At 38.5% G+C, this 24,907-nt stretch overlaps 1 protein-coding gene across 2 annotated transcripts; it reads right to left on the bottom strand.

Annotated features, from left to right (window-relative positions):
* Positions 1 to 4,905: 4,905 nt before the first annotated feature.
* On the bottom strand, positions 4,906 to 21,112 carry LOC149309804 (transformer-2 protein homolog alpha). Of its 2 annotated transcripts, none has more exons than XM_089533079.1 (8): positions 20,954 to 21,112; positions 11,754 to 11,887; positions 10,676 to 10,841; positions 9,125 to 9,313; positions 7,626 to 7,741; positions 7,304 to 7,414; positions 5,905 to 5,972; positions 4,906 to 5,732 (listed from the first exon to the last, which is right to left on the bottom strand). In XM_089533079.1, exons 1-8 carry the CDS (start codon positions 20,987 to 20,989, stop codon positions 5,722 to 5,724), a joined length of 831 nt encoding a protein of 276 aa, XP_089389205.1. In that variant the 5' UTR covers positions 20,990 to 21,112; the 3' UTR covers positions 4,906 to 5,721. The 2 variants fall into 2 exon arrangements, with proteins under 2 accessions (XP_089389205.1, XP_089389206.1); XM_089533080.1 differs by having other exon boundaries at positions 10,682 to 10,841.
* Positions 21,113 to 24,907: the final 3,795 nt, after the last annotated feature.

Below are 24,907 nucleotides of genomic sequence, written 5' to 3'. Positions count from 1 at the left end.
CACTGAAGTAAACAAATATTTCAACATTCAGCTGCTGGTACATTTGGCAGCAGCAGTTGCTTTCAATAGACTACCCCTGAACTGCACCTACATCTTGCTCTTGAAGCTTTTAGCCAGCCTGTCCTTGCTTTCTACTTTAAACCCACTTCATTTTATGTAAGTAAAATAGCTCCAATGTTTTGTATGTAGATCTCAGGTTCAAATCTCCAGCACTTCCAACTACAGCAAGGAAGGAATTTTATTTAAAACCCTGGTTCTTGCCAATCATGATAGGCAACACTGATCTAGATGTACAAGCAGTGCCAGCTGGTGTAACAATTTTCTGTGCCTGTTGTGTTTAGTTGGTCAACACATCACCATGAAAACTAATTTGACCTTTCCAGCTTTTGCAGCAACAGAACTGTTGACACAGAGATAACTGCTGCATAAGTCTGCCATTGACAACAGCAGCCCACATGGTAGACTTACAAAGAAAATACTAGCCGTTTGCTAATGTTTAACATGGAAAAATGGTTTCTGCTACCAAGGGATGTGAAGATCTGTGGAAGATACTGCAGACACATGTAGAATATCCCAGTAGTATGATTTGGTTCAAACACATCTGTGGGGTTTGGGCCTGGTTACTACTTACCTGCCTGAGATTAATCAGTTTAGCTGTAGAAGTGTCAAATCCACAACTATTATTATGTTCAGCTCTTCTTACAATCTCTTCAAAGCTGCTTTCTTTGAAGAAACAGTGATAATAGTTTAGTGAAGAGTAGTGTTGACCGAGAAAAAGACACAGGTAAAGCAATAGGAAGAGCTTAACATCTGTTAGGACTGTCAAGTAGTGAGGGGGAAAAATCAAATTTAGCAAAATTATTTAGGCTGGACACTGAGGACGAAAGAAGAGAAATACATTGTTGGGCATGATGTGGAATCCTTGAAGTCTGTAGGTATAGAAATGGAATGTTATGATTGCATTTCTTTCTGGACATTTTCCATATGGACTTGCCCTGGGCATCCATGCATACAATGCAATATATGTACCTTTTCATGTAGAAGTATGCTCTGTTGCTTCTTCCTGAATTCTATGTGCAGATACTGGAGGAAAGACTACTCACCACATATGACTAAAGGAGACAAGGCTAGGCCATGCACTGGTCATGCACATGAGGGTACAAAAAATTGAAGTAGGCATTTGTTTAGTGCAAACAAGCTCCAGTTCCAACATAACCCAATGAGCCAAAAACCAAGGCCAATAGCTGCTTTCCCTTTAAGCATATAAAACTTTAATTATCTGGATAACTAAGCTATCTGTAATGGCTATTGGAATATCAGGTAAGCCTGCTACAGCAGCTATGCCAACCATGTCTAAAAAGGACAGAGTGTAAGCTTGGCCACAAAAAAGAAAATTATAAGGATGGAGACAGGTTAAAGAAAATGTCAAATGGCACAGTCTTTGGGGCTGGCACAATCAAGTTTAAAATCAAGGAAACAAAATCAGTTCCTTTGTGCAAAATTGTAATATTCTAACCATGGATACATTACATTAACACAACACAACATTATGGAAAAAATGAAGTATGTTGAGAGTTAGTATGGATGACATGGGACAGCACCACATGCTAGCTTTGCTGTTGTTGTGTGCCTTCAAGTCATTTCTGACTTCTGGTGACCCCAAGGTGAACCAATCACAGTATTTTCTTGACAAATCTCATCAGAGGGGGCTTGCCATTGCCATCCTTCAAGTTTGAGTGTGTGTGACTTGCTCAAGGTCACAGAGTGGGTTTCCATGGCCGAGCTAGGATTTGAATCCTGGTCTCCAGAGTCAATAGTCCAACACTCACCTACATGCTGGCTCCCATACCAGTGAGCAATACAAGAGAAAGCTGTAAGTTTCTTTGAATAGTTAATTGTACAGCAAGAATAATAACTGAGGCTTCCCATGGATGATTTAACAAATGTAAGAAATGTGTCCAAATTCACAGTATTCACATCATAGATGAAGTACTGATATCCAGGTAGTTTCATACTCAACTTAAAGCTGTAGCAAAGAAAGGGGGATACCCTCCCAATCTGGTGCTCAGCAGAGATGAAACAAAGCTTACATCCCACACTTTGATTAAAGATTCTTAAAAAACTGACCCTGACTCTGATCAAACTGTGTTCAAAGCCTTATATCACTACAGGGAGATGCTAAGTTATTTTTTTTTAAAAGTGCGGGAGCAAAAAACCAATGCAAGACAGGTCTCCCTTTATATTTTGGAAAAAGCATTCAAGTGATCAACAGAAGGTTGAAAATGTATTTATGCGAGGTTTTCCTGACCTGGTTGCTTCATTTCACACATGCATATTGTTAATTATAATTAAAATTGAAATGTTTTGAATTGATTTTCTTTTCTTTTCTTGTGGTATAAGAACTTACCATGTTCTTTCTGTCTCTGGTACCAACATTTCTGTCAAAATAATGATTTCTACTTTGTAGACAAAAAAGCAAACTGCTGAACAACCATGAATTATTTTAAGACAGCTGTTTCCCTGTATATGTGGGAAGGAAACACTAGATAACATAGTTTGTTGTCAGTCACATGACTGGTATTTGTTTGATGCTGGACATCCTTGTTAAATGGGTTGCTTTCCATTAATTGTTAAACTATAACGTATCGCCAAGATCAGTCCATATCATACCGAATTTAGAAAATGTCATTCCTTGGCAATCAATATTCCTAAATATATTTTGCGTTAACATATTTATGAATTATGCAGCACATTCTTATGCAACACATGCAGGAAGATGGGTTTCAGGTAGTTCAAGTATCATTAAATAACTAAATATCTCATAAGGCAGGATATAAAACACTTTTATTTACACTTCTGAGGCTGTATAGTATCAATTCTGCTGGTGATTATTTTACTGTTTTCCCCAAACTGTGTGACATCCATGCAGACCAGTACACTTTTTACCTTTCTGATAGAGATGCCATTTTGTTGATCATCTCCACACTGGTCCTCTCTAGAAGTGATAGACTGCAACTCCCTTAACCCCTAGCCATAATTGCCAACTATTTTAGGCTATGCCAGTACACTCATCCCTTCACATTTGCAGCTTTGACTTTTGTGGCTTTGATTATTTATGGATTTTATTAATAGGTTATCTCTAGGAATATCTAGGTCCTCCAGTGCAACTCTATGGTCAACTTTAAGCATAAGTCACACTGAAGGACCTAGAGGTTCCTAGAGAGAGCACTCCACCAGGCATGTGTAGCTCCTCCAGTGCAATTCTATGGTCAGTGTGTGGCAGATGTTGACCACAGTTGCACTGGAGGACCTAAAGATTCCCAGAGAGGTGTTCTTTCAGGTAAAAGCAGTGTTTTTGTTATTTGCAGTTTTTCCACATCCATGCGGATCCTGTGCTTCCAACCCCAGGGAATGTGGAGGGACAAGTTCATATCATTCAAACATTTTTAAATTAAGAGTTTGATCCATTTATGCTTTATGATGGAAAGAGCACACACCTGCTCCTCTTTGTCTTATAAGCAAATATTAGATAGTGTTCTGTGACTACTGAAAGTAGGAACAGCAACTGCTCCAGATGTTGAACTGTAACTCCCAGCATTCCTCACCATTCTACTGCTTGGAGTTGCAATCCAACAGATGGAAGGCCGCACAATTCCCACCACTGATTAGATGTTATATTGTGGGCATGATCCAGTTCACAGGGTCTTCATACCAAGGTGTAACAGGTTTATTGAAGTCCAGTCAGCAAGAGCTGAACAGTACTGTATTACAGCCAACCATCCATTACATATGTATCAGAGACTGGCGATTGCTCTCAGAAGGCCACTTGGGAAGAGAAGGGATTGGCCATTTTTAACTCAATTTCTTCTCCATTCCACTGGTTACGGTGCAATGATAGTAACTGCCAAATACCATAAAAAGATGCCACATGCTCTGAGGGATCATTGCTTCCCTTCAATTCCCAGTTCTGAACAGCTGGAGCTTACACGTTTATTCTTCTCTTTGCTCTCCATGCTAGCTGGCAACAGATGAACAGTGCATATGCATGGCCTTCAGTCCTGCTGATCTGGGATTTTTTCTTCCCCAGAAGACCAGAACCTTTTGCAGAAATAGATATTCTTGTCTATCACTATTCCCCTGTGATTCCAAACAGAATATTTTTCTACCCAGAATGTTTCCAAGACACAGACATGGACACACACACTTTACTAATAGAGAGAATGAAACTAGCATAATTAACATTCTCAAGCCTATTCCTATAGGCTGTGTTTTAAGAGTGTCATTTTCAAGGCACTTATCTTGTTGATGTGACATGCATAGCTCATTCTCTGGAAACAACTACCAACACACACACACACCACACGCAACAACAGGCCTCGCCTGCAAAGACTAAGAGCCCTCCTTCCGACCACCATCTCGAGGGGGAGAGAGGCAGGCCAGCAACAACAGGCCTTGCCTGGAAGAAAAAGAGCCCTCCTTCCGACCACCATCTTGAGGGGGAGAGGCAGGCCAACAACAACAGGCCTCGGCCTGCAAAGACTAAGAGCCCTCCTTCAGACCACCATCTTGAGGGGGAGAGAGGCAGGCCGGCAGCAACAAGCCTCAACTGATGGCTTTGACTGCTTTGTACATTGTTTTTGAGGAATTTTGTTGAATTGTATGAGATCGCTGATGTCACTGTTGATGTATTGTATTGCTATAGCATGTGACATGTAGCTTGTATGTTGTGAACCGCTTTGATCTGAAGGAAAAGCAGTATACAAATAAAAATTATTATTATATCTTCTGTGTACATTTCTACCCACCAACTCTAAACTGAATCTGGTAGAATATATTAGTGTTAAACAATAAGTCTTTAAACAAAGCCCAACATAATTAACCGATTAAATACTGTGAGATACTGTGCTGGTTGAATTTAAATTTATTTGAAGGAATCATAGTTTTTCAATGCATTCTACCAAATATAACCTGCTTAACCATAATTTTGATATCATATGGAATTGCTCTGAACAAAGTATTTTTATGTCTAAGTCATTTGGGCCTGTCTTGATTACGGGGAAGCAAACGGATCAAGAACAATTTTCAGAAAAGTCAAATTAATATCTCAACGAAATTTCACATACCATCCACGTTAACAGAGACTTTGTCCAACACATACTAAGGTGGAATTTGTACTGTACAAGAATTTTTGCTTTTTCCACAGAATTTCCATCAATATTGTTTTAATTATAACATTAAAAACAATAAGTGAAAACTCTGGTTTAGAAGTCTCTACTGAATTGTGCTATATAACCAAGGATACAGGACAACACTTTCCCCCAAAAGTAACAGGCGGAAGGATAAACAGGTTAATAAAAATAATAGCTTTCTACTGGAATACAACATGCAAGTTTTAACACACTAGTTCTTTATCCACTCTCCATTGGCTTCAACAAAAATCACCTGCTTAAAAAATAAAAACAAAAGAAAACCATTTACAAAATGTTTAACCACTCTGGGATTCCTATTTAGTTTTTACTTAAAGATATTTAAGTGCATAAAACTACAACAATTACACCTGAAGTATTACAAGAAGAGATGGAAAATTGGTATTTGAACTGAAAATACATATATTCTAAATGAACCAAGGATCTTTTTAATAGGATAGCTGCAAGGGATCTATAGGAAAATCTAAAGTCATAACTTGCTGTTTAAAAATTGTATTTGCAACTGCTTCTTTCTTCAATAGCGTCCTAAAAAAAGAAAAAATGAAGAAAACACAATGTAACCAACTGTTCGTACTTTCATGTTTCATTTCTCCCTCATCCCAGCACCAGCATTCTATCTGCATTATCTTCTGCCCCACTTCAAGATTTGAACAATGCTAAAAAATATATGTCTACTCAGTAGTTTCTTTATACTTACTTGGGCTATAGGAACGAGATCTTGACCGTGATCTGTAACGACTATAGTAAGGTGAAGGTGATCGCCTCCTTTGGAGAAAATACACAAGTGGTTGGTGCTGACAAGTGACTCATAGCCATGTTTATACACTTTTTTCCCTAGCTTATTCTCTATGTACTCCATGCGCTATTCAGAATTAGTTTCCAGAGTATACACAAGAGAGAAGCGAACTTGGCTGAGTGCATAACAATGAATGTCAATGTGAGAGACACTCATATTTCCACAGGTTATATAGAAGTACACTTAAGGAGCATTTTACCTAATGTGCAAATATTTGGTGGCATTTGTTACTGTAGTTACAGATTCACAGCCTAGAATTACAAACCTGTAATTGCTTTGTGCTCAGTAAAGCTATAGTTACTATCATGGCACCACTGCCACAATTGTAAACGTCTTCCTAAACCTGCTTTACAAAGCAGGAACTGCACTGAGAGATGGAGATCAATTCAGCTGGTGACAGAAGTGGAGGAAGATGAGGTTTCTACACCTTCATGCCAGTAAGTGATGCTGAAACAAAAACAAAACAAAAAGTGACAGGGTCTTGTTTCTGATTGCCACAGCCTCAGCCACTGGAGGGAGGGAAGTGATAACATCCTCCTGAGCTTCAATCACCAGCTGAACAGGCCCCACCTCTTAGCACAGCTGATGTGTATCAAAGTAGAATTGGGAAGTCAGGAGACAATAACCAAAAGGTGCTTCTATCCCTGAATGTAAGGCAGGCTGATGGGGAGTTTTGAAGATCAGAGAGGCATGTTGTTTTAACTTTGTATTCTTGAAAACTTGTGAACCTACAGCTCACCTGTAACACCCAAAATAAAATTCATTTTTTCTACATACACACTGATGCATATCAATTTCTTTCTTTCAGAAAAATAATCAGTGATGCTGCAACCAGTTGTGGCTCATGACCCAAGACTCATGACTTTCCTCCTCATGTTTTTTTACGCTCTGGTTTATCACTATGTCCTGAATATGGATACAGGCTGCATGGATTTATTTTCAGAGCATATAGAAAAACTACTCCTGATTTTCACTCTTCACTGGTGAATGCTGGTTATAGTTTTTATATTGGATTTTATGTTGCGTCTAGTTTTTAGATTTTCAAACCATTTCACTTGGTTGATTTTGTTCTAAGTATTATATGTGAAGTACTGCTTTACTGTTAGTGTAGAAACTGATATGTAGGGTATGAGTCCGCTAAATAGGTAAGCAGTTATGCAGATGGAAAAATTATTTGTAGAATAACTATACAGTACTGTATAGAGACACTAATTTTGAAACTAATAGAATATTAAACACAAAATTTATCATTTGTGATAAAGCCTCACTGTAGCTTACACATTTAAGTCAGAATGTGTACCTGTAACGATAATCATATTCTTCATATCTGTCATATCCCCTGTCATATCCTCTGTCATAATAGGAATCACGGCGACGACCAGCACCTCCACCTCCACCTCCACCTCCACTACTTTTGGGGAAAAAGGTAAAATATGTTATATGAAGATATTTAGGACTTTGTCTCAAGATAGCTCACATTATATCCTGTGTGGTCTTCCACTGAAGGAATTGTCTAGATCCATTGAATTAACTTCCAATTAGAATTGAATGACAATTTTGGGAGAAAATGTTTTACGAATCACAAAAGGCAATTCCCAAACTCTATCTAGTGATCTCCTTACTGGGTTGGTCTGCCCATGTAGATGCCAGGTGTAGGCGTGTGTGCTCTCTTTGTGATAGAGTAATCAACCCGGATTCTCCTGCCATCCAGCTCCATTCCATTTGCATGTTCCATTGCCTGCAAGAAAAGTAGATACTGTATTAAAGAGAATTCAGTGCTTCTTTTCAAACAAGAAACAAGTTGCCCTTCATTATTAACAGCCTGCTAACTAGAGTGGGCTGTCTTTACAACAATGACGAAAATTAAAAATCATTTCATTGATCTGGAGCACTAATGTTAGTGCAATGTCATCCTTCCTCCCTCACACTCTTTGTTTACTTTTTGTCTGGTTTAAAAAGTTATGTTCGTCTGATCAGGAGCAGAGAAAAGGGTGGCCTTGTGCTGGGTGTACAAAGCATCCTGGCATAAAGTGTAAATTATGCATGAGCAGAGAGCAAACACTACCTTCTAAAGAACTAGATAATAAATATGAATTACTCCTTTGATACATTGTAACAGCAAGAAGAATGTGTGTATAAATTTGGAAACAGACAGAAGCACCAACAATAGAAGAATGGATTGTTAAGGTTGTTGAGTTAGTCCAAACGGCCAAATCAACATGGGTTCAAAAGCATAAGCCAAGAGTTTTACAATAGTAAAATAATATTATTTGTTTTATTTTTCTTTTCATTATAGTAAGATTGAAGGATCACAGCCCTACTGTGTTCTAATTATATGTGCTATTTTTCCTTTGCTCTCCCTCCCATCGTTTATTTTCTTTATATATTACATTGTTACTTTGATTATATATTACGTTATTAGTGGTAACAAAAACCCAACATTTCTTTTAAAAGGAAATAAAATGACGCAAGACCAAAACAGTTTGTTCTATTTATACAGTACATTTCAATTAATTTAATGCTGTATCGCCACCTAGTGATTGCACTTTCACAGAAACACAACAAAAATGCTGTTTAAAAAAAATCTTATTCCACCTCAGAAATAAGATATTAAATAGACCAATATTACTTCAGTAAGTTCTAAAATCTCAATTTGCCTTTTTCCTTGAATATTCAGCTGACATTTTCAGTAGCTGATCAGCCTACTTGACTGTTCAAATTGTCCAGCTCAGATTTCTTGGAACACATTTGACTTTTCTCCATTGTGAAAAATGTGCAGTTTTTTCAACCCTCATTCCTGACTCATATTGGCTACCTTATAAACCAGTGCTGAAGAGGTAAACAGTATATCAAATATTTCAGTTAACAAAACTAAAGAGAATTGTTAACCATAAACACTAGTTTATACAGCTGAATTGTTTCAATAAAACAATTTAATAAGTTTTGGGTTGGCAATGACCAACCGAAGCCATTCAGTGATCCCCAGCCCAAAAAGGATTACAGAAAAAACATCCTTCAAAAAGGTCTCAGAACTAACACAGTTCCAATACTGACAGCAGCTTAGTAAAAATCAAAACAAAAAACCATGGCATGTACAAAAAATATATAAAATCATCTTTACCTCTTTAGAATCATCTATTCTTTCAAAGTAAACAAAAGCAAATCCTCTTGATCGTCCAGTCCGTTGGTCATACACCACATTGACACCACTCAAAGGTCCATAGCGGGAGAAGACTTCACGGAGATCTCTCTCAGTTGTATACAAACTGAGCCCAAACACACCAAGGCAAGTATTAGGATCTGGATTAGCCTGAGGAAAAAACAGATCAAAACATGAAAGAAGGCCTAGAGCATTAACAGCTGTGACGAACTTCTTCCAAGCACATTTTTTTCACCTGAAGCAAATGCACCCAGATTTCAGGTAACATGCATTTTGAAGAATGCATAAAGGAAATGGAAATATATATGCTGTGCCAATCTATTACTGGACACAATCATCAATGGAGAACAGAGAACTCAGAATTCTCTCCCCTCATAAAGCCACCATTCTACTGCCCAAGCACAAATGCTCCAATACCATCTAAAATCTTTTATACACTAGTCAATTGAAGCATTCTGATATCAATAACTCCAACTGCCATTGTTCCAGTCTATGGAATTCTGGAATTTGTTATTTATGAAAGATATTTAGAATTCTCTGACAGAGCTCAAGTGCCTCTCTGAATTAAAAATCTCAGGATTCTCTTGGATGCAACAAGGCAGCTGAAGTTCTATGTTTAAAAAGCTGAAACTATGTAGATTGAAGGAGACCTAAGAGAGCAGGAAAGATCAGATAAAAACGGTTATCAAGCTCTTTCCACACTCCTAAAAGCAGTGCAAAAGTGTGCACGTGGAATTGCTATTCTCAAGATGCTACAAAGTGGATTTGGTGTCAGCTACAGCATAAAATTAATGGCATAATCATTTTTACATTTAGCTAGTTTAAATCTAAAAAGAAACGCTCAGAGCAGAGATCAGCCTTCCCTAACCTCATGCCTTCGAGATGTTTAGGATAAAACACTGCAACTGTAGAAAGCTGATGTGTTCATGTAGTTTTCAGTTCTTGTTGTGATCACTACATTGTTAACTAACTGGAAGATAAACAGAAGTACTATTCCTTCTGTCCAGACCACGTGGATCTATCCCAAAAGCCAACAATTGGGTTCTACTATAATTTTAGACCAACAGTCTATTCTAGATCAAGATTATTTATCTGGGAAAACTCTGTAGGCTATTCTTACTGTTGGGTGCTAGTGAATGCTTCTAGATTTCAAAAGAAAAAGTTTCTTTTATTTTTGATCAGAGCTATCTGTAAGGTGTGCATGTGATACCTATTCAAACCAAACAAATTACTGTGTTTTTTGGGCTATGTGGCCATGTTCTAGAAAATTTTCTTCCTGACGTTTCACCAGTATCTGTGGCTGGTATCTTCTACAGATACTGGCGAAACGTCAGGAAGAAAATTTTCTAGAACATGGCCACATAGCCCAAAAAACCCACAAAAAAACATGGATGCTGGCCATGAAAGCCTTCGACTTAACAAACAAATTACAGTTTCATACCTTATTCAGATCAGCTTCTTTTATGAAATATTTGAAAGTAATTGTCCTACCAGCTTACTCTACAAGCTTACACATACTCTGCTGCCAGTATGCCTTCTTCGATTAGACATTGGAGAGTGACTGCGGCTTCTTCGACGGCGATACTCAGGAGTATATGATCTGCTTCGTGATCGTCTTCTATGTGAATGGGATCTAGAGCGAGTGTAACGCCTGTGAGAATGTCTTCTTGACCTGGACCTTCAAATGATGAATTTTATTTGTAATATGCAAACATCTGGAATATGTTATTAAAATTAATACTATATTTTCAGAAATTCACAAGTATTTTACTACCTTTGGTTTCACAGGACTATTTATTATTTATTTATATTTCATTCATCTCTAGCCTTTCTCCCAATATAGGATGCAAGGTGGTTTATGAGATCCTTCTGCACAACAAACTAAAATAAATCAAAGACTGCCTAAATAAAATATTTGTCTATCTGCAAAGAGAAAACCTGGCTGGGGAGGGGGGGCGCAATCTAAAAGAGGGAATTTCATAGCTGAGGAGCAGCCACTGAGATGGGTCTCTCCTGTGTCTTCACCAAGCACATCTGACAGGAGTGGGACTGAGAGAAAGCCTTGTCTCAAAGGTCCTAAAATTTAGAAATGCTCATACAGTATTTTAGAATAACCACTGCACAGTTTTCTAAAGTTTTAAGTAAATATTTCCAAATACATATTTTGTAACTATCTGGATTACTTCTGTTTTAACTCAAAACAGTTATGTTTTAAAAAATTAAAAAGGTAAAAACATGCACATGTAGTCACACAGGTAACTACCAGGCATATTATGGAAAGATGGGTTGTGGAAGTATGAAAGTCAAATGGACCTCATGCCTGAGCTTTACCATACAAGCAGCACCATGCAATTTCAGAAGATTACCTATGCTTTGTCATAGCCTAAACAGGTCACAATCTGATACAGACTAATCTGTAATAACTGTTCTGAGTAGCTGTGTAACTTTGCTGGCGGCCTATACAATTTTGCAAGGCCAGCACTCAGAAGTCACTCATGGAAGATATTCCTATAAAATCTCTAACGTTGAAATGAGCCTTATGCATACAAAATATATTAATTAGAAATTCTAATTGTTCATAAAAGCATACCTGGACTTTGATCTTGATCGAGAGTGTGACTCAGAATGTTTAGAAGCTCTTGATGGACTACGAGATCCTGACCTGCTCTCAGATTTTACACGAGCAGGACTCCCAGCTGGAGATTTTGACTGGGAACGGGACTCCTAACAAAAAAAGCAGTATTACAAATGGTACTGGCTGCACAAATGCCTACCTTCTTCTATTAAAAGTAATTATATTTTATTGATTGTGCCTGAAAAACAAATGGTTAGGCGATACCCTCCATAACAAGATTCTGTTTAACCCACTGTTAACATTGTGTGATTTCCTCAAATAGTTCCCTACTTAAACCAGTTGACCAATGCTCTATTAACTAAGTAATCATGCAAATTCATCTACAACTTGATCATACAGACACTGGAACATAAACCATACATTTACTTAACCTAGGACCCATTCATTCTTCCAGATTCTTTTAATTCTACTTCACTCTTGCTTTCTACTTTTCTTCATTCTTCATTGAGTTTTTCATTTTTCATACTTCGTGTATTCTTCCCCAATTCAAACAATTCATTATAGCCTTAAAAATATTCAAGTGCTTCTATCTGACCAATCTTCTGTTCAATTTTTCCCCCATTCAATTTTAATTTTCTGATCTTTAACACTTTTCATTAGCCTTCTTTTATCTTGATTTATCTTCCACATTCTTGGAAAAAACTCTTCCATTTCTTCACGAACATTAACCTTAATGGAAAAAGAACATTTAGTATATTTAAGCATGTGGGGATTATAAAACTCTGCTGGAATTTCAGAATGGTATCTACCAAAAAGAAATAGCCAGCAGGTGAAGTGCAAATGCCTAGTTTATAAAAGCAATTAAAAAATCTTTAAACTAATGTAACCATATAGATGTTAATAGAAAGTCCACTGATTTCCTTGCAGCATTTCCCAAATTTTCTACATCTATTCTGCTCCCATTCTAACTTTATTCTTTTCAGTTCTATAAGATATACACACACGCACACATTAAAATATTCTTTCTTAAGATTTAAATATTAGACACGTGCCTGAAGTTTTAAAAAACTCAAAACAAAACTAGCACGCCAGGATTCAAAGAGCTTCACCAGACACACCCAGTGGAATGTCTGACTTTCCCCCTTTTACAGGAGACTCTCATACAGGCTAAGTCTTCCTTATCTGAAATGCTTGGGTCCAGAAGTGTTTTGAATTTGGGATTTTTGAAAGCATATATATGATAAGATACCTTGGAGATGGGACCCAAGTCTAAACGTGAAAATTCATTTGTTTTGTATATGCTTTATAAACAGCCTGAAGGTAATTGTATACATAATTTTCAATCATTTTATGCATGAAATAAAGGCGGGGTACAAACCGCCAGAAAGAGGCACCTCCCCGATGCCTCTCTTTGCTCCGCAGGAGCACCACAGCAACCAAATTGTGCAGCGCTCCTGCAGAGCAAAAAAGAAGCACCCAGAAGCGGCTCCTCTTTGTGGCGCAGCTGTGACACTGCAAAGCGAGAGAGACGCCGCGATGTTATCACAGCTGTGACACCCCATCTGAAAGAGGCGCAGCTGCGACATCATTGTTATGCGCCCCAAGTGGTGGGCACACCACAGCTGCGGCGCACTCGTCACATGTGAGAGCTGCCGGGCGTGTGGGAGAACCTTGTTCTGGGCCAAAGTTTTGTACACTGAACCACCAGAAAGCCAAGGTGTCACTATTTAATACACCTATGTGGACAATTCTGGAGTATTTCAGGATTCCAAATAAGGGATACTCAACCTGTACTATATAATAACTCTTTTTAAATCTGCAAGTGACAAGGCTTTTACCTAGGGGATCTGTGGACAGTACACAAGGCAGACAAATTCAAAGCCTGACTTGAGGATGTAGTACTAGATGGAGTTCTTTGAATCTTGTGAAAGATACAACATTTGATTTAGGTATGAAAGCTTAGATATTGTACAATATATTCATATAGTAAGATAGAAACAAAATCAAAAGTGATTTTTTTTCACTTCAGTAATGCTGCATGTATGAAAATTCTATAAACATTCTGTACTCCACCAGAGCAATATATAAATTAAACAAAGTAACACAGGACACGGAGGGGTAGTCTTTGTATTAGCATACCCAAAAGAGGTTACTAGGAGAATAAAGAAACAAACAGATCAAGGGTGATTCTCAGATTAATTGTACCCAAAGATTTAGATTTTATTAAGGCTTGAACTTTTTATTTTAACTTATTAGCTAAACAATAGGTTTTAGGTTCTCATAACAACTTTCATTGTAGTTCATTGCCCTTTTAGGCAGTAACAACACTCTTTTGAGACATGAGATGTCTGAAATATGCTGATCCTTATTATTTCTTTTCACAAATGCTATGGTGTCCTATAGTTTTATTACTGGCTGCTTCTGATTCCCATATTAAAAGTGGTAATTTATTGTTCTGTGCAGTTTCATATTTTAAAAAGGTGTACTGAGCTGCTTTACGGCAAGGACCTAAAAATGGGTGACTTTCTTAACATTCAAGTTTAAAATGTATCTAAGTTTTCTAAAACTGATCAACATATCATGTAGGATAGATCAGCTTCTCAAAATTAAGATAAATTTATTTTGCCAAGTCAGAGGAGGGGGTAGAAAAAACAGAAAACAGATGATGGAAAATGCATGAGAAAGACCAAAGAGAATGCTACTTATAAGCAATGTGTGTGGAAGGGGAGCGTGCTTGACCCTCAAAAACAACACTCATGTCATTAATCAAGAGCTTCTAATCTTAGTACCTCACATGATGTCCCTACAATGGGTGCAGATGTGGTGAACATTTGGGTTTCCAGATGTTTTGGGCTTTGCCCTCCAGAATCACACCAGCCAAGCTGAAATTGATTTCTGGGCCTTACAAGTTAAAAGCATGTGGTGGCCAAATGTTCTCCAATCCTATTCTATAATCAGTAAATGCCAGATTAACAGACCAGGAGCTTGCACTTCCACAACATGGCTAAAAATCTACCTAATAATAACTCTAACCTGACAGGCTTTTAATACATTGATAAGCTTGTCAGTAGAACAACTTGAACAAATGATTCACTGACCAGACTGATCCAATTTTAAGGTGTCAAAAGAAACACAGGCATCTATTAGTCAAACTCACAGGCTATACCTGCTGAATGAGTTTCCAAAACCAAGCAAGTTATCTCAAGGGCTACTTATTGTGACTGGTTTACAAGCTGTCTGAATCTTCCAGTTCCCTCCTGTTCTACAACTGCAGCTCTCTTATTATCCACATCAACAAATAGGGACCTTTTCCTAGTGATCACTTGCCCAATGTTAGAATAGCTTTCCTGTGCTCTCTGTAGAGTGGGGTGGGCAGGAGATAGACTAGCAACTATTGGTACATTGCTGGGTAATTTCAGCAGTTCTGCTGAAATGAAGAAAACTGGTAATAAGCTAGAATGGATTTGTTTGTAAAGGCTGTGAGGCTCTTTTCAGTTCTGGCATTCAAATTCTAGGCTTGGAATACCTTAATTCTAAATATATAGGTTTTTGAATCAGATCTTGGGTCCTCTTAAAAACAAAGTAGATTTTGTAAGCCACAAGCCCTTATGGACCAAGGCAAGAAGCCAAAGTGATCACAAATAATGGCTAGCTAACAAGATCTACAAACATTTGTGAACTGTGGTAATATTCAATATTGGTGGATTGAAAGGTAAAATGTTATGTGTATCTAATGTGTGAATACCTAGTGGTTAGGAACCCAAGAAAAAAATAGTGTACAATGCAATACTATACGTGACAACTCTGATGTTATTTCCACTGATTTATTCTCAACTAAATGTACATAGGATTGCAGCCTTAATACTCTTGTGAGAAATGAGCAAACACAATGGAGTAGCAAATCCCAAAGAGTCATTCATTTTTTTAAGACTGTGTTTTAACAAGAAGGAAAAACCTGAGAGTTCAGGGAACCCTGGAAAAACACATTCTTTTGGAATGAATGAAATTATCTAAGACAAGTTTTTATTTACTGATGTGTTTTAGTAATATTATTATATAAGATATTCTATAGTATATCTTATATAATATACTATATTCCAGTATATTCCATTCCAGACTCCCCCCCCCCCCATGGATATGAAAAAATGCAGGAACTCACTGTTTCCCTAATGGCAGCGCAAGATGCACATCACCAATGGGAACAATGGGGCTTGCCATCCATGGATGCTGAAATCCAGGGATGGCAAGGTCCCACTGTATTAGATATTACTTCCTTTGTGTCTCCTACCTGTGTACAATAATCAAATGCTTTCAATACTGTTATGAAATTTAACTCACTATCCAGATAAAAGGCTAAGGGATAATACTGGGATTGTATGAAATCATTTCTGTCCAAATACACATTCTTTATGTTTTCCAGTTTCAACTTTTACTTTCCCCCTGTTTTTTAGGTGACAATAAGAAACAAGTGTTCAAGCTAGTCAGAAAACTGAAGCTCTCAGTAAGGAATATATTTAATTTTTCCCCTGTACAAAACTTGCAATGTTACACTGTTGAGGTTGCAATACTATGTACACTTACCTGTGAATAAATGCCTCTGAGTAAAGCAGGCTTTACTTCTGAATAAATATGCATATGATTGCCCTGTAAATTTTTTTAATATACCAAATAGCAATTGTACATTCCAGATTATAAATAACAGGATATAGAGATCTCATCTTTCACAGAGAAGATCCATTAATATCAATGCGGCTTACATTATTTGTGGCTGATTTAAATACCACAGGTTTCAATTAATACAGCTGGATCCAAACTGACTTCAATTTGTTGCAAATAAGTTTAGATTTAGTAATTATGGCATATATTTCCATTTGTTAAAAAAAAATCCAGTCCCACCTCTCAAAAACAAACAAAAACAAAACAAAAACCTCTGCCCTGCTTCAAAAGGAAGTCTGTCATGCCTACCTACTGAACTGTGAAATTTGCTGGGTTAGTTTAGATAACATTAATGAACCAAATAACGCTGCTGAATGTTTGAATAGGGCAGAAACTGTAAAGCAGTTTTTCCACCAAAGACTATTACAAAAACAGTAGTTTTAAAAACTAGAAATAAAGCCCGATAAATCTACCTACAGTGGCTTTAACACAATAGTTATTTGTGCAACTCAAAATTCAGGACCATCTTGTAATTAAAAAGCAGGTAGCTTATCAGTACTTTGAAATGCACAGGCTAAGTGCTCTGTTTCTTGTTTGACAGTCCACTGCATTTCACAAACAGCATGGTCTTTATTTTACACTCTAAACTGCTGGATCATTCCAGATGTTGCACAGCTTAGTTCCAAGATGGAGATAAAGGTTGCTGTTTGTTCGCTTACTGAGAGAGAGGCCTCATGTGCCTCACTGAATCCAAGTAATCAGTTGGCCTCTTGTGTCTGTCTTTTCTGTTGGAGGGATAGCAGGAGAAACTTGGCCACCATAGTTGTTTTGGCCTACAGGGTTTACTAAAATAAGAGCCAGCATATTTCAATATAGAAAGAACTGGACTTTGAACCGAGGCAAGCACCCGTATCCACACCCCAAATCTATAGCAAGTAAGAACTACCTCCAAAAATAGAAAGAAGCTGTGCAAGTTGAACTTTCCCTTTCCTTGAGTTATATAATATATAATAAAAACTGAGAGATGTAGATGAAGTGAACTAGTTTGCCACTGATGTATTGCAAATATGTTGCAAATGCATTGTTAATTCTCTAAAAATCTCCCTTGTCCATATTTGGTTTCTTTTTGAGCTCTTCTCTCAGGATAAACTGATACTATTTAAATTCTTTTCCCAAAGTTAGCTTTTTGTCTAAGAAAACGAAAACATTTGTTTCCTTAGATGATCTACTGATAATAAAGGAATTTCCTCCTGATTCATTTTGGATTTATATTCTATGTAGAGATAAAGGCATTTATGTACCTTTCTCTCAAGCAGGAGTTTATGCCAAAATATTGATCTTAACTTAAACCAGTCAGCGATATCATTGGGGACACTGTTTCTAGCCTTATTCAATTAGTCATTTCCAGTTGCTAGGCCAATGATGGTGAATTATGTGGTCCTAGCTGCTAACCACTCACTTCACCTAGTGAGAAATATATAGATCTGATGAGTAGACATGCAAGAAGTAAAATATGATGTTCCTGGGCCATGAATGGGTTCAACACCAATCAGTTGCACCTTGAACATTCACAGTGGAGCTGGTACAAAGTGTTTCTGGATAGTACCACTACCTGCTTATCCAGGAACAAGTAAGGAATCAGCAGCAACTAAGCTTTAAACCTGCTGACAGGGGAAATGCCACAGCCACAGAAGTAATTAAACTCCCCTCCCACCAGCACCACTGTCAGGACTTGGGATTTACCCACCACCATCTCTGTCTTGTCTGGCTTCAGCATGAGTTTGGTGCACTTCACTCCAAGCCAAAGCACTGACAGTTGTTCCTGGATTCTTAGACAAGGAACAGAGCATGGGAATAAAAAATCATTGGCAACACCTATCTTCCTGAATTCTTACAGCTTCTCCCAATGACATCTTATAGGTGTCAAATCATGGGCTAGAATACAGAGCCTTGGTAAAACACAACAGGGAGGATCACATACAGTGTTTTTCCAAACCAAACTTTAAATCTAAAGGCTTAAAAAAAAAGGGGGGGGGGAGTTCAATTCAATAATTATTTAGGCTGCAATCCAGTCACAGAAATTTCTATTGCTACTTTCAGGAGGGTTTCAGTTGTGAACTGTGACCAATATTTTGAAAGAAAAACAATCTTCAAACTTTGTTTTGGACTTGGTGGTGAGGAGAGTCTACAAAGCTGTTTTATAGTGATGCAATAAAGTAAAACACACACACACACAAATGTTGCAAAGTAAAGCTAAATCTGAGAGAAATAAATTTATCACAGGCAGTGATCTCAACAAAATTTAAAAACATACTGCCAGTGTGTCTCTTTTACACAATGAACTCCTGAAAGGGAAGAAAGAGATGGTCCTGCCACATTTAGGGGGGGGGGGGGGATAAAAGATCACAAGAGCATAGGTAAGCCACATGGTGCAGTAGTTTGAGCCTATGCCTCTGACTCTGGAGAACAGCATTTGAAGCCCCCCTCATCCATGGAAATCCACTGGGTGACCTTGGGCAAGTCACACTTTCTCAGCCTCAAATGGCAATGGTAAGTCCTTTCCTTTTCACCCATCAGTCCAGGAGGAATTCCAAAATGCCCTCCACTTTGAGCATGAATTTACATTTATATGTGTGTTTTTGGTTTTTATTTGGCCATGTCCTCCTTTTTTCTAGCTCAGGGGGGCTAGCTCCTCCCTATATAGGGGCCGGTCTTTTGTTTATTGTCCCTGCCTACAGGAGCAAATAGGAGGATTTCTACATAATTACTGTTGTTGTTGTGATCATTATTTTTGCCTAATTATTGTTTGTATGATTATTATACCACCCTATTACTGTTACCTTATTACTTAACTATTGCTGACTACAAAAATATAGACCAAAATGTTTGCCCTTACTCCTCTTACAAATGAGAGGCTGATTTAGGTATCTGTTGCAAACTTATCTGGAGAGGAGGGTATGGACCCAATTTTCTGATTATTGGAGTTTCCAGGAAAGAAACACAGAAATGGCAACAGACTGAAAAGGGCAGAATTCATGGCCACAAAATGGGACCCAAAACACATGGCAGAAATAATCCAGTTTGAGACCTCTTTAACTGGCTCAGTGCTAGGGAATCCTGGGAATTGTAGCTTACTGTGGCACTAGAGCTCTCTCTGACAGAGAAGGCTAAGTGTTTCACAGAACTACAGCTCCCAGAATTCCCTGGCATTGAGCCAAGGCAGTTAAAGCAGTCCCAAACTGGATTATTTCTGCAATGTGTTTTGGACCTGGGGAGGGGAATGGGAGAAGACAGAAGAGGGCCTTGTGACCAGGGAGAGGGGCCCTTTGGCTACATCCACACTGCAGAAATAATCCAGTTTGATCCCGCTTTTAACTGCCATGGCCCCAGGCTATGGAATTCTGGGAATTATATAATATGTGGGGGAGTTTTCTTCTTTGGAGGTCTTTAAACAGAGGCTGGATGGACATCTGTTGGGGAGGCTTTGATTTTGAGTTCCTGCATGGCAGAATGGGGTTGGACTGGGAGGCCCTTGCCGTCCCTTCCAACTCTATGAGATATATATATATATATATATATATGTAATGTTATAATATAATGTAAGCTTTTAATTGTACTGTTTCTTTTAATGTTGTGAGCCGCCCCGAGTCTCAGTTTTGGCGAAATGGCAGGATACAAATAATAATAATAATGATAATAATAATACAAACAAAATAATTATATCCATAAATATATTTATAAATATAAATATGAGTATTATTTTTATTATATTCATTCAAATGAATATAAAGGGAAGGATATAAGATAATATAATTATTACATAAAGAATTATGTTTATAAATATAAAAATACTGTTATTATTATTATTATATTCATTTACATGCATATAAAGGGCAGGATATAAGCGAATATTAATACTATTATGTAGCTATAATAATTATATTTATAGATATAAAATGAATATTATTATTAATAATAATTTATATGAATAGAAAGGGCAGAATATATTTGAATATTATTATTATGTAAACATAATAATTATGTATAAATACTTTTTACAATAATAATAATAATAATAATAATAATACTCACCTATATCCCGCCCTTTCCCCAAAAGTGGGACTCAGGGCGGCTCATAACATTTTTAAAACCAGAATTAAACCATGACAATATTAAAACGAGTTCCACAGAATCAGAGAAGAGAGTTGGAAGAGTCCATAAGGGCCACCCAGTGTCCACATAACTACAATTCCCAGAATGCCATAGCCTGGAGCCACGGCAGTATAAAAGCGGGATTGAACCGGATTATAGGCGCAGCGTGGAAGCAGCACCCGTCGTAACCCGCTCAAAGCCCCGAACGGAAACCGAAACCTGTCCCCCCGCAAGAGGCGCGGGAGGCGGCGCGACCCAAACCTCGGACGAAGGCACCATTTTGGCGACGAGGAGCCACCACGAAGCCTCTCTCTCCTTCCCCTCTTCTCTTCCCACTCTCTCTCTCGGGGGCCTCCTCCTCCTCCGACAGACACTCGGCCTGGGCAGAGCAACCCCTGGCTACTCACCCTCCCCTCGAAGTTATTCTCCTCCACGTCGCTCATGGTGGCGCCCGGAGGGGGAAGGAACGGAGCGCGGGTCCCGGCCAGGAGAGCGCTCAGCCCCGACCTTCTCAGGGCGCAGCCCGCGACACACTGAGGCCCCCACACAAAATGGCGCCTCGGCCTCTGCGCCCGACACCCAGCGCGGGGGCGGGGCTACGGAGGCCACGCCCCTCCCTCGGACGCCACACAATGGAGATTCTGCCGCCACAAGAAGTTGGCGCAGGCGCAGTAGGGTTCCACCCGCCTCAAGTTCTCTAGTTGTTGTTGTTCTGAGGGATGGTGTTTGTTGCTGTTGTTGTGTGTCCAAGGTGACCGGTTGTGTGTCCTAACGACAAAGGAGGACGAAGCCCCGCAAAATGGAGGGCGTTCAAGGGAAAATAATGGAGGGCGTGTGACCAACACACACATATAGATATTATATAAACGTATATATAGGAATGTAACATTTGAATAAACAAATAAATACAATATATATATATATATATATATATAGGAATGTAACATTCGAATAAACATAAATAAAAACTATTATATATATATATATATATATATAAATAGGAATGTAACATTTGAATAAACATATATATATATAAGAACGTAACATTCGAATAAACATAAAAACAATATTATATATATATATATATATAGGAATGTAACATTTGAATAAACATATATATAGGAATGTAACATTCAAATGAACATAAATAAATACAATATTATAGATATATATATAGATCCAGGACAGTTAAAGCGGTCTCAAACTGGATTGTTTGTGCCACGTGTTTTGGAGCTTAGCCTCAAAGGTGCCGCAAGATCCCTTTGCGTACTTATTTTCCAGAGTGACATAGCTATGTATTTGAATTACATGAAACAAGTTGTTGGCGTTGAAGGTGTTCCATGATCCCTTTGCATACTAATATTTGAGACTAACACAGCTATGGGGATTATTATCACACGAGGCACTTACCGCACTGGAATCGTTGCCCAAATGCTTCAAAAACGCAGAGGTGAGATCGCCAGTCGCACTTCTGAAGCGTCACTGAAGCGCCTCCTGCTCTCCTCCTGTTGATTAATTGTTCGTGGAACAGCCATTTCTGTAATAACAGGACCTTCTGTTATTACAAAAATGGCTGCTCCGTGAACAATTCGTCAACAGGATAAGAGTGGGTCGCCTCAATGACGCTTCAGAAACGCGACCGGTTACCTCACCTCCATGCTTCTGAAGCGTTTGAGCAACGGTTCCAGTGCGGTAAGTGCCTTGTGTGGCAGTGTCCTAAGTCTCTGAGTATCATGTAACATTACCTTAGTACAACAACAACAAGTTTATTGATTAGTCAACTGACCATATCAACGATAAAATACATAATATAAAGATACATAAAATTATAAAACTGAGTCACTCCTTGAACTCGTATAAGAATAACTGAAAAGTTAAAACACACATAAATAAAAGCACAAAAGTTAAAGAATGCAAATCTAATAAAATATAAGATAAGATATATAAAACAAAGAAACACACATACTGGGTGAGTGGTAAAAATCAATGGGAGTATTTAAATAAACTCATTACCTGTTTTTGTATAATAAATTGATCTCTCAGGTGAGCAGCATTGCAACAAATTACTAGATGTAAATTCTCTCCAGAAAGAAAATGGTACAATTTAGCAATAGGATACTCTAGTTTCTCTTCAGATCATATAAATCTTTCGCCTTAGTACAATTACCCATCCACATTTGCAGCTTTGATTTTTGTGGCTTTGATTATTAATCGATTTGAGTAATATGTTCTCTCTCTAGGAATCTCTAGTTCAGTAGTTCTCAACCTTCCTAATGCCACGACCCTTTAATACAGTTCCTCATGTTGTGGGGACCCGCAACCATAAAATTACGATCTCTTGGTTCCTAAGACTATCAGAAATATGGGTGTTTCCGATGGTCCCTGTAAAAGGGTTGAGAACCACTGCTCTAGATCCTTCAACATGACTCTGTGGTCAATGACTACCAGAAGTTGCACTGGAGGACCTAGAGATTCCTAAAGAGAACAAAATTTCTAGGCATTTGTGGGTCCTCCAGCACAGTTTTGTGGTCAATTTCCAGCAGATGTTGACCACAGACTTCCACCTAGAGAGGTGTTCTCTCAGGTTAAATTGGGGGGGGGGGGGCAGCAGTTTTTGCACTTTTACAGGGGTCCTGCACCCCAGCAAATATGGAGGGTGCACTATACTTACTTACTTCCCATCCTAAGGACTTATAAAATCTGTACCTTTATGCTAGAGAGAACCTAAGCCAGGAATGGCAAATACAGTATGCGCCACTCCCAGATGCTATCAATCTGCAAGTTTCATAAACCCTAACCAGCCACAAGGAATGATGCAATCTGCAGTGCATGGAGAGTGTCACATGCTTCCCATTTCTATAGCGGAGTTAGCATTATAATAGGGATTAAATGCAACTGGCTTTGTCCCATGTAAATTTATGCATAGTTGCAAACTATCCAATTTTCCTTTCATTTTTTCCCACAGCTGGAAGCTGTAGTTGCAAAGATTTCGAGGGATGTTACTATTATGTTACTAATGGGAGTTGAGATTTCATTGCCTGTCTTTTGTCTCCAGTCCCCACAGGGTCAAGAAGGGGAGTGGTCTCTGCCTGCATTGATGTCCCTTTAGGACATCACAACTGACAACAGTCTTAACATCTGAAATAAAATATAGGCCTGAGACTTTAACATTGTCACTTTTTCTCTCCTGTATAGTTTTTAAAACCTTTCCCTGATGAAGCAGCCAGTATCAATAGATTGCCTTATATATTTTGGACATTTTAGTTGGCCAATAAAGGTATCACTGTTTTGTGGGAGTTTTTGTATCGTCCCAAAAAAGTAATTTGTCAAAGAGCCAACAGGCAGATTTGGGGTTTTGCTGTGTGTGTGTGTGTGTGTGTGTGTGTGTGAGAGAGAGAGAGAGAGAGAGAGAGAGAGAGAGGAGGAGGAGGAGGAGGAGGAGGGAGGTTGAATTTCCCTGACATTGGCCACCTTTGGGGGCTCTAACATAATGTAGTTATACAGGCCTTTCTGTTGCCCAGTGCACACCTGTATGGTTTCTTTGTATCTATGAATATTCAGTGCCCATGCAGTCCACTTTGCCACAGGATTTAGTTTAAGATTTCTTCCTACTGCACAGGAAGCCGGAAGGTTGGGACCAAGAAGACACTTTTCCTGCTATAAAAGCCATCGGGAAAATATATCATATAGCTAGCTATGCACTGGGGAACATTAGGCTTATGTCTGTCAAAGAGCATCTTCAATATGCTGCATAATGTTCCACCAACCAGCAGAGGAGACATGTAAGAACAATTTGTAGTGTCTGCAGTTCAAAGACAAAAAACTTTCCAAAATCCCTCTACACATGCCTGTGTCCTTGGGCACACCTAAAATAAATTATTTGGATTCTGGCCAACGTTATGGAAAAAGAACCAAAGCCTCATTCCCAGGTACCAATGCGCTGAAGGATGATTGTTGGTGTCATGCTTCCATCTTGCCATATGTTGTTGTTTATTGCCTTCAAGTTGGGCCTGACACATGCTGACCCTATGGATGAGGCATCTGCAAGACTTCCACTGTTCTGCTTAAGTCCTGTAAATTCAGGCCCGTGACCTCCCTGATTTGAGTCCATCCATCTGGCCTGTGGTCTTCCTCTACTGCCCTCAACCTCTTCTACCATGATTGTCTTTTCTAATGAGTTGTACCTTCTCATGATGTGGTACAGCAGTTTCGTCATCCTGGCTTCTAGGGAGAGTTCAGGCTTAGCCTGTTCTAGGACCCATTTGTTTGTCTTTTGGGATGTCCTCAGTATCCTGAATACTATTCTCCAGCACCACATCTCATAGAATCATAGAATCGTAGAGTTGGAAGAGACCACAAGG

The sequence above is a fragment of the Sceloporus occidentalis genome, unplaced genomic scaffold, assembly GCF_023333645.1.
Source record: "Sceloporus occidentalis isolate IW3139 unplaced genomic scaffold, rSceOcc1.0.p SCAF_7, whole genome shotgun sequence".
Classification (NCBI taxonomy): Eukaryota; Metazoa; Chordata; class Lepidosauria; order Squamata; family Phrynosomatidae; genus Sceloporus; species Sceloporus occidentalis.
The sequence above is the reverse complement of the archived record's forward strand: the minus strand, read 5'-3'. Positions and strand labels throughout refer to the sequence as shown.